Below are 11,326 nucleotides of genomic sequence, written 5' to 3' on the forward strand. Positions count from 1 at the left end.
CCAAAAGAAAGCTCTATTTGTGGGGAAAAAAGTAAATCAATTGTATTTGGGTACAGCGTCACACGACCGCACAATTTTCAGTTTAAAATAACGCAGTGCTGAATCACAAAAAATGGCCTGGTCAATAAGGGGGTAAAACCTTCTGGGGCTGAAGTGATTAACTGATCAGATCAATATCCCCAGGAGTTTAATTGACTTGATGCTATACTCTTGATTAAAAAGTATTCCTTTAATTATTTTGAGCAGTCTAGTTACATTGGTCTCGCCTGTAACCAATTCAGTGTTACATGCCTAAGGTAAGTATGCTTTTGATATACCTGGCCAATGCTGCTGGAAATTACTGAAAGCGGTATTAAACTCAAAACCAAAATTGTAATATTTTGAAGCTTTCCAATCCTTAGATGTGGTGGCTACATGAGTTTTCATTTCTTAGGCTTTTTCTCCTCTCTTGGTAATTGGCCAGTAAGACACCTGCTGTATGAGTGCCCCCTCTCTGGATGAAGGTGCACAGGGGACCTTTGGACTGCAGTATTGTCAGTCCGGGGAGTGAAGAAGTAGATATACTAGCAGATTTAAGTACACTAACAAATTGAAGTCAAACCCCAGTTCACACTTTAATACAGCAAATCATCAGATGAAAACAGAAGAAAGAAAGCCCAAAAGAAAATGAAGGCAGCCATATCACCTTAGAAATATTACAATGCCACACTTGGAAAGTTTTTCTTTTTACCGTTGTGTGTAGAATGCCTGAAGGTAAAAAAATCCTACTGCCTTTACAACCACTTTAAATTTTAGGACATCTAGCTTCATCACTAACACAATTCTTGGGAAATCCTGCATATTTATCCAGGTACTGTAAACCCCTAATTGGTTCACATCCGACCCTCACTTGCTACCAGCTCTCTGGGTTTCGCAAGTACCTGAGTCCTTACCCTGAGCCTGTACATTGCCTTACAGCTACACGGTCACAACAACTCTGATTCTAGACACAAAGAGGATAGTCCTGCTTTACCTGAGCCCCCAGCTCACACGCTGCCAACAGCTGAGGCTGCTTGAAGCACACCTACAGATAGCTGTTGTTGGCAGCCTAGAGTTATGTTGCCATCTGCTCCTGGTATCTATTCGATCAGCAGTCCTCTTTTTAGCTCCGTTAGGTCTGGCTTCATCCTCTAACCTTTCAGCCGGAGTTTTTAATAGTCATGCAAGACTTTAGAAACCAAATCACCCAGTTATTTGCTGACTCTGGTCAGAGGCCTTAAGCGTACTCATCCGCTTCTAAAGATTCTATATCTGATTTGACTGCAGCCTTAGCAGCAGGCTTATCAGAAAATAATGGAACCCGATCTTGGAGCCGGTTGCATTTACCAGAGATCCAACTACTGCAGCAGTTGATCCTGGCTTATTGAATGCATCAAATTAGTCCTATGTCAACATATACGCTTATATGTAGGTCACTTTGGTTGACGTGCTGGACAGTGAAAACCCTTGTGCAAGCAGAGTTTGCGTAGCATGGCCTTCCAGGGATAACATCTCTTCAGGCCAATTCTTGATATTATCAAGGATGGTACAGGTAGCAAGAGTAGCCATTTTGCTCAGCCTAAGGAATGTGCTCTCTGGATGTTGGTCCCCAAACCTTCTTGTCTAGAAACCACAAGCTTGGCTCCCACTCTATCCACAAGGTATGCCTCTGTCTGTCAAATCCTCAGACAAGCTGTCCTCCGCATGAAGGCAACCTTCCACTTTCAAGAGTGGGGGACCTTTTATTAACCATCTCAGACGCTTGCATCTCTGCCACCTCCTATCTGCCCTATCTTGGATCTTCAAGCTCTGAAGGTCTTCATTCCATCCCAGAAATTCTGCCTGGAATCGGCCAAATCTTTCATTGCCATTCTTACTTGGGAGACTTTGACTTCTGCAGCACTGAACCATCCTCCTTTGGGTTCATTCAATCTGGATTTAGGCATACAATGCCCACAACACATCAACCATCAGGCAGGAAGAAGCCTTGCTAAGGCAAGAGAGGTAGATTAGATCCTGGGCTAGGGAGATCTGTATCCCTTGTCCAGCGTTTACACACTAGGACAAACGGTTGACAGACAGACTTTCTCCTCCCTGAAACAAATTCCTTGTCTACTTTTAAAGGCACTTTTAATTTTTCCACATTTTATGTTACAGCCTTATTCCAAAAAGGATTCAATTAATTATCTACCTCAAAAAACTACAAATACCCCATAATGACAACGTGAAAGAAGTTTGTTTGAAATCTTTGCAAATTTATTTAAAATAAAAAACAAAAAAAATCACATGTACGTAAGTATTCACAACCTTTGCTCAATACTTTGTTTAAGCACTGTTGTGTACCAATTACAGCCTCAAGTCTTCTTGAGTATGATGCTACAAGCGTGGCATACCTATTTTTTTTTTTTTTTACAGTTTCTCCCATTTTTTTCTTTGAAGGACCTCCATCAGGTTGGGTGAGGCACGTCGGTGCACAGCCATTTTCAGATCTGTCCAAAGATGTTCAATCAGGTTCAAGTCTGGGCTCTGGCTGGGCCACTCAGAGTTGTCCCATAGATACTCCTTTGTTATCTTAGCTGTGTGCTTAGGGCCGTTGTCCTGTTGGAAGATGAACCTTCTCCCCAGTCTGAGGTCCAGAGCGCTCTGGAGCAGGTTTTTATCAAGGATGTCTCTGTACATTGCTGCGATTATCTTTTCCTCAATCCCGATTAGTCTCCTAGTTCCTGCCACTGAAAAACATCCCCACGGCATGATGTTGCCACCACCATACTTCACTGTAGGAATAGAATTGGCCAGGTGATGAGCAGTGCCAGGTTTCCTAAAGATTTAATGCTTGCCATTTAGGCCAAAGAGTTCAACCTTTGTTTCATCAGACCAGATAATTTTGTTTCTCATGGTCAGAGAGTCCTTCAGTTGCCTTTTGGCAAACTCTATGCGAGCTGTCATGTGCCTTTTACTGAGGAGTGGCTTCTGTCTGGCCACTCTACCATACAGGCCTGATTGGTGGAGTGCTGCAGAGATGGTTGTCCTTCTGGAAGGTTCTCTTCTTTCCACAGAGTAACGCTGGAGCTCTGTCAGAGTGAACATCGGGTTCTTGGTCACTTCCCTGACTAAGGCCTTTCTCCCCCGATCACTTAGTTTTGGCCAGGCGGCCCGCTCTAGGAATAGTCCTGGTGATTCAAAACTACTTCCATTTACGGATGATGGAGGCTACTGTGCTCATTGGGACCTTCAATGTTGCAGAAAATTTTATGTACCCTTCCCCAGATATCTGCCTCAATACAATCCTGTCCCAGAGGTCTACAGACAATTCCTTGGACTTCATGGTTTGTTTTGTGCTCTGACATACACTGTTAACTGTGGGACCTTTTATATAGACAGGTGTGGCCTTTCAAAATAATGTGCAGTCAATAGGATGACAATCAAGTTGGAGAAACATATCAAGGATGATTAGTGGAAACCGTATGCGCCTGAGCTCAATTTTGAGTTTCATGGCAAAGGCTGTAAATACTTATGTACAGGTGATTTTTTTTTTTATTTAAATAAATTTGCAAAGATTTCAAACAAATTTTTTCACGTTGTCATTTTGGGGTATTGTTTGTAGATGTTTAAGGAAAAAAATGAATTTAATCTATTTTGGAATAATCAGGGTGTAACATGACAAGATGTGGAAAAAGTGAAGTGCAATGAATACTTTCCAGATGTGATGTATATACAGGTGCATATCAAAAAAATTGAATATAATTAAAAAGTTAATTTTTCAGTAATTCAATTCAAACAGTGAAACTCTTATATATTATATAGATTCATTAAACAGAGTGATATATTTCAAGCATTTCTTTCTTTTAATTTTGATTATGGTTTACAGCTCGTGAAAACCCAAAATTCTGTATCCCAGAAAATTTGACTATTTCAAAAAGTTTAACATTGTAGACTCATGGTGTCACACTCTGATCAGCTGATTAACTCAAAACATCTGTAAGGCTCCATGCACACAGGGCGTCATAAAAACGTGCTCCAAAGCTGTTTACTTGACGCTGGGAAACAGCAGCTGTAAAAACGTGCTTTCAGTAGCTTTTTCAATTAGCGTTTTTGCACGTTTGGCCACAGTAGCTGTTAGCGTTTTTTCTGCCTCCATTCAAAATCAATGGTTCCCTATGGGAGCCTATTGATTTGAATGGAAGTCGCACCGCAGGTCGGATCAGGGTGATCCGACCTGCGGCGCGACTTGCGCTGTGAGAATCTTGAGGGGGAACTCCACGCCAAAATGGGGGAAAAAATGGCGTGGGGTTCCCCCCCCCAGGTTCCAAACCAGGCCCTTCGGGTCTGGTATGGAATTTGAGGGTAGCCCCACGCCGAAAAAACGGTGTGGGGTCCCCCCCAAGATCCATACCAGACCCTTATCTAAGCATGCAGCCCGGCATACCAGGAAAGGGGAGGAGACAAGCGAGCGGCCCCACCCCCCCTGGATCATACCAGGCCACACGCCCTCAACATGGGGGGGTGTGGGTGCTTTGGGGCAGGGGGGCTCTGCACCCCCCACCTCAAAGCACCTTGCCCCCATGTTGATGAGGACAAGGGCCTCATCCCCACAACCCTGGCCGGTGGTTGTGGGGGTCTGCGGGCAGGGGGCTCATCGGAATCTGGAAGCCCCCTTTAACAAGGGGGCCCACCAGATCCCGGACCCCCTCCCTATGTGAATGGGTATGGGGTACACTGTACCCCTACTCATTCACCACATAAAAGGCAGTGTATGGAAATAACGACAGGAGACGTTTTGGAAAGTTTATTAAAAATCTTCATCCGGCTCTTCTTGTCTTCTCCTCTCTGGGGGTCTTCTGCTGTCCGCTCCTCTCCGGGGTCTTCTGCTCTTTTGCTGTCCGCCCTTCTGCTGTCCTCTCTTCTTGTCTTCTCCTCTCCGGGGGTCTTCTGCTGTCCGCTCCTCTTCAGGGTCTTCTGCTCTTTTGCTGTCCGCCCCTCTGCTGTCCTCTCTTCTTGTCTTCTCCTCTCCGGTCTTCTGCTCTTTTGCTGTCGGCTCTTCTTCTTCCTCCGGTCCTCCTCCGAGGACGTCTCCGGCGATTATGCCAGTCTCTGGTCTCTGCAGCTTATTATATAGCCATTGGGGGCGTGGCCGCCAGATGACGTCATCGGGAGACCACGCCCCCTTGTGTCACAGATGGCGTCACATGTGACACAAGGGGGGGCGTGGTCTCCCGATGACGTCATCTGGCGGCCACGCCCCTAATGGCTATATAATAAGCTGCAGAGATCGGCATAATCGCCGGAGGCGTCGTCGGAGGAGGACCGGAGGAAGAAGAAGAGCCGACAGCAAAAGAGCAGAAGACCGGAGAGGAGAAGACAGCAGAAGGGCGGACAGCAAAAGAGCAGAAGACCCCAGAGAGGAGCGGACAGCAGAAGACCCCCGGAGAGGAGAAGACAAGAAGAGAGGACAGCAGAAGGGCGGACAGCAAAAGAGCAGAAGACCCCAGAGAGGAGCGGACAGCAGAAGACCCCCGGAGGGGAGAAGACAAGAAGAGAGGACAGCAGAAGGGCGGACAGCAAAAGAGCAGAAGACCCCGGAGAGGAGAAGACCAGAAGAGCCGGATGAAAATTTTTAATAAACTTTCCAAAACGTCTCCTGTCGTTATTTCCATACACTGCCTTTTATGTGGTGAATGAGTAGGGGTACAGTGTACCCCATACCCATTCACATAGGGAGGGGGGTCCGGGATCTGGTGGGCCCCCTTGTTAAAGGGGGCTTCCAGATTCTGATGAGCCCCCTGCCCGCAGACCCCCACAACCACCGGCCAGGGTTGTGGGGATGAGGCCCTTGTTCTCATCAACATGGGGGCAAGGTGCTTTGAGGTGGGGGGTGCAGAGCCCCCCCTGCCCCAAAGCACCCACACCCCCCCATGTTGAGGGCGTGTGGCCTGGTATGATCCAGGGGGGATGGGGCCGCTCGCTCGTCCTCTCCCCTTTCCTGGTATGCCGGGCTGCATGCTTGGATAAGGGCCTGGTATGGATTTTGGGGGGGACCCCACGCCGTTTTTTCGGCGTGGGGCTACCCTCAAATTCCATACCAGAGCCGAAGGGTCGTTTTTACAGCTTGACGCTGCAGCTCCAGAACGCACAGTTCCTGGATTTTTTTTGTAGCTGTAAAACGCCTATCCCACTTGGAGCTCCTAAAAGCTCTATGTGTGCATGAGGCCATAGAATAACATGGATGGGCGTTCTGCAGCTGCAAAAAAAAACGTCTGGCGCTGCTAACAGCAGCTCCAAAAACGTCCAGTGTGCATGAGGCTTAAAGGTTTCCTGAGCCTTTAACTAGTCTGTCTGGTTCAGTAGGTTACACAATCATAGGGAAGACTGTTCCCTTGACAGTTGTACAGAAAACATTGACACCCTCCACAAGGAGAGTAAAGCCCCGTACACACGCACAGATTGTTGGCCGACCGATCGGCCGTCTTTTGTCTAGTGTTGTTGTGTTGGTTGAAATGTGCTCTAGACTTGCCCTGGACTTTTGTTGGCCAACAAAAACCAACTTCAGAAGTGATGTCATGTGCTGGTTAACTTTCAGTGTGTTTTTTTTATTCTCTGAGCATGCCCAGTCTTGCTCATCTGATTTTTGTCTGCTGAAATCTGTACTGACTGAGGAACAATCGGCCGGTCTGTTGATGGCCAACAAAAATTTTATAGCATGCACACCAGATTTTGTTTGGCCGAAAAGTCGCAGTTGGTTGTCGGAAGCATCATACTAACAAGCCGACAATCGGCCGATCGGACGTTGGCCGACAATTCACGGCCAACAATCGGTGCGTGTGTACGAGGCTTAAGTCACAAAAAAGGCTAAAGAAGCTGGTTGTTCAGGGGGCTGTATCCAAGCATATTAATAGAAAGTTGTGTGGTAGAAAAAAGGTGTACAGGCAATTGATAACCGCAGCTTATATAGAATATACTTTTTCCTTACCCCTGCTGACTATGACTAGACATCGCACACTTATATTATATATATATATATTATAATGTGTGTGTGATGTCTAGTCACAGTCAGCAGGGGTAAGGAAAAATGTATTTTCTTTCGTTCATTGACGTACACAGCTCCTGATATTCATAACCATTAAGTTATACTGCCCCTCTACAGGAGTAGGACACTAGGCAGAAAATAATTCTGGCTACACCCATGGACAGTCCCAGGGGGTATTCTCCCTCTCTCTGCTAGCGAGGAGTAAGGACCTATTTCCTTGCTGGGATCTTTGGTCCTGGCAAAAGGAAAAAAAAGCTAGAAAAAGGCCTTGACTGATCCTCCTTTTCAAGGAGATCGCCTGTTTGGAGCTACCCTGGATAACCTCAAAGGTCTCACAGGGGGGGAGAGTACTTTTCTTCCGCAGACTACTAAGGGAAAGAAACCTCGTCATAGACGTGAGCCTTCCTTCTCAGCTCCTAAGAAGTTTTCTCATCCTTCAGGGTCGACTGACAAGGGCTCAAAGCCTTTCAGGGCCTCTTCTGGAGGATCCAAATGAACCTGGTCTGGCAAGCCAAGATCGGGCTTCTCCAGGGACAAGGCTCCTTCTGCATGAAGGTGCGCTCTCACCCGTATTGGGTGCACACTTTTACAAAGTTTTATAAAGTGGATGTGTTGGCATCTGTAGATGCTTCTTTTGGCCGCAAGGTGTTGCAGGCTGCTGTTTAGAAGACCGGATCCTTTTTGAGGGTGTGTTGTTTTTTTTTCAGGTGGGCTCCAGCTGTTTGGTTGAGCTCCTTTTGCCTGGTTGGCTAATGTTTAGCCATGGGAATTTTTTTGTTATTCCCACACCTTATGTTTAACACTGCTTTGGGACGTCCCAATGATTATGAATATCAGGAGCTGTGTCTGCCAATGAGTGAAAGAGAAAATGGGATTTTTGACTTACCGTAAAATCCATTTCTCTAGTGTTCTCTGGACACAGCACCCACCCCTCCTATGGAGTTAGAATTCGCCTCACACTGCTTGTAACAAAACTGAGTGGCTATAGCAGAGAGAGGGAGTATATCCCCTGGGAATGCACATGGGTATAGCCAGAATTCTTTTCTGCCTAGTGTCCTACTCCTGTAGGGAGTAGTATAAACCAATGGTTATAAATATCAGGAGCTGTGTTTGTCAATGAACATCAGAGAAATGGATTTACAGTAAGTCAAACATGGGATTGCTTTGCCTGGGTTTATTTATTGAGCCAGTGTGTTTACATGGGATTGATTTGCCTGGGTTTATTTATTGAGCCAGTGTGTTTAAAGAGTACTTGCCACTGCTGACATTCCCCAGATCCTTCCAGGTCTGGCTGAGAGAGCTTTCTAACATCATAACATCATATAGTCCTAGTGCGTCCTCTGTAGATCAAAGGTGTCAAGGCATTTTGATCTTTTGGAAATAAGAACTAAACAGACATACACCACTAGACTTTTGGGCATGGTTTCAACTCTGGAGCTGTGTCCGTCAATGAACATCAGAGTAAAGGATTTTACGGTAAGACAAAAATCCAATTTTTCCCCACTGTATTACCCAGTTTTTGATCAAATATAAAAGCTGAGATAGCACAGAGTAAAAAGATACCAAACATGTCGATCCTTAAAAAATTGCACGCTCCTCTTAAATTATCAATTTCAGCGTCCAAAATTTTCCATGGGCTAAGCATTAAAGACACCTACAGGTCCTCAGTTTAGAGTTACGATGCATAATGGCGCTAAAATTATTGCTCTTACTTCCGTGTGTGTGGCGATATGGAACGGGTAGCACAATTGACGTTTACATACATAGGCACCCCTGTTCTGTGGCTTTGCATTCATATGTGCATGCACGTGGTGGCAGAGGTAGCTTAAAATTTGTAATTTTTGGAGGTGGAGGGGGATAGGTTTTCTTTGAGTCATCAGGGATCTACTGGATCCCCGATGTCTCACCTGCCTTACCCTGAAGCGAATGGAACGCAGATCACAGTGAAGACTGAACCTGCAATTGCATAACGCACATCGTGACCATGTTTATTCTACCTACTCAGTGACACTTGTCCTGGAGGTCCCATGCTCACAAGTGGGACAGCAAAGCCCAGGAAACATTGTGGGGGAGGGAACAATAATTGGTGTCAATGGGTTCTTTGTAGCCACCGAATCGTTTCCACCTGACAGAAACAGTCAGTTACACTCACTCCCAGCTGCTGTATTGTTAAACCCCCTGCTGCTACCGCAGCAGGATATATGTTGGCGGTAGTGAAAAGGTTAAAAAAATTGTAGCTCGTTGGTACAGAGACCCAATGCGCTTAAGTCGGTGGGAATCCTGGGTTTCTCCAATGCACTGGAGTTGTGGACTGGCATCTTGAACTCTTTCCCACATTTTGTGGCAGTGCCTTCTTATTAAACTTTATTGGAAACCGATTGCTAACTTCATAGTAAAGATTACTACAGTGACCATTCAACAAGACCGTTAGGTCCTGTTTCAGAACACAAGGATGTCTCTTCCCCATATAAGAAATTGCTACCATACCACCTGAATGCACTAAAAAGTCTGATCCCTAGATATTGCAAAAGTTCCAAACCACCATTAGTAGAGGAGTGATATTACGGATTAGTAGGATACATTTGATGGCAGAGATTTCTATTCTTCAAAGGGCAAACTATAATAAACATTACAAAATCTGGGTAAGCTGGCTATATAGAAGAACGAACTCTTGCTTGTCTTTACTGACCTTTTTATTTTTACAGCAGAACATGTTTTATTGCATTTTAGTCACAGCAGTTAGACACAAGGTGACCTACTAAATACAGGTCACTGCTCAGCAGGTGACTTCCTTTAATGCACAGAGTTTCTACCCCTCCCCACCCTTATTGTGTCCCTACTGTCCTTGTGATTGATTCTACACTGTTAGAGAAACTTTGTTGTTCTGAGATACTTAATAATGGCATCCTACAAAGCCATAAGTGCAAGATACGTTTATTGCTTTTGATTTTAATTCAACAAGCTGAGCATGTTTTTCCCCTTATAAAGAACATTGTGTATTAAGCTATACCATTTTTGTTGTCTTATTATGAGTGCTGTACTATATTTAATATTGCAGAGTTTATACAAACAATGTTTTTTATTACAGGTGTTAATGGGAAGAGTTCCTGACAGAGGTGGTAGACCCAATGAAATAGAACCTCCTCCGCCAGAAATGCCACCTTGGCAGAAGAGACAAGATGGCCCCCAACAAGGTGGTGGTAGAGGTGGAGGAAGAGGTGGATATGAACAGTCTTATGGTGGCCGAGGAGGCTATGAACAGGGAGGTGGCCGTGGTGGCTATGAACAGGGAGGTGGGCGTGGTGGCTATGAGCAAGGTGGAGGACGAGGACGTGGCAACTATGATCAAGGAAACAGAGGAGGTAGAGGAAGTAAAGTACAAGGAGGCTGGACAGATGGTGGTGGCAGTGGTTCTGGTGGACATTACCAGGATGGAGGCTTTAGAGATTCTGGCTATCAAACTGGAGGCTACCAGAGTGGCGGAGGAGGGTATCAAGGCGGTGGATATCAAGGCGGAGGTGGTGGATATCAAGGTGGAAGTGGATACCAGGGAGGAGGCTATGGAGGCTACCAAGGTTCATCCTACTCTGGTAGTGGTTATCAAGGAGGAGGTTATCAACAAGACAACAGATTTCAAGATGGTGGCCATCACAATGACCGAGGAAGTGGCCGTGGAGGCGGAAGAGGGGGAAGGGGTGGTCGTGGTGGAAGAGGAGGGCAAGGTGGGGGTTGGGGTGGCCGTGGTGCACAAACATACAACCAAGGTGGTCAGTTTGAGCAGCACTTTCAACATGGAGGTTATCAATATAATCAGTCTGGTTTTGGACAAGGAAGACATTACACCAGTTGAGATCATTCTAGTTTCACTTAAAGTAGAGCTCACGTAATAGTTGTGACAACCTGATCAGAAAGGTTTTTTATTTTTATTTTTTTTTTTTGTTTTTTTGTTTTTAATCTTGTTTTGCATTGTCCCATTGCTTTGAAGCATGTGTGGACATAATAAAATTGTGTTCTCACTCTTGGGTTTCTTTAGAGATGTGGTTTGTTGAGGTCACCTTTTTCACTCCAAAATTCTCAGAGAAAATACCGTTTGCAGAGATGGATAAACAGTGGTAATATTCACAGGTTAAATTAAAACTCCTCCCAGAAATGTATTTACTTAAGCGAGGACAGTGATTCGTGCCCTGGTTTTGTTGACATCATACATTTTTTTTTTTTTTTAATCAGTTTACAGCAGTTTAGTAAACTTGTGTATTAAGTTGCCTGTTGCTTGGCTCGGTACAT

General features: G+C 45.3%; 1 protein-coding gene across 1 annotated transcript in view; it reads left to right on the forward strand.

Annotated features, from left to right (window-relative positions):
• FAM98A (family with sequence similarity 98 member A) overlaps positions 1-10,987 on the forward strand; it is a 109,596-nt gene extending 98,609 nt beyond the window's left edge. The window contains exon 8 of the mRNA XM_082249453.1: positions 10,131-10,987. Coding sequence (XP_082105579.1) covers positions 10,131-10,892 — 762 coding nt within the window. The 3' untranslated portion in view covers positions 10,893-10,987. The remainder of the gene's footprint in view (positions 1-10,130) is intronic.
• The last annotated feature ends 339 nt before the right edge of the window (positions 10,988-11,326 follow it).

Source organism: Pelophylax lessonae (assembly GCF_965119305.1).
Source record: "Pelophylax lessonae genome assembly, chromosome: 3".
Lineage (NCBI taxonomy): Eukaryota > Metazoa > Chordata > Amphibia > Anura > Ranidae > Pelophylax > Pelophylax lessonae.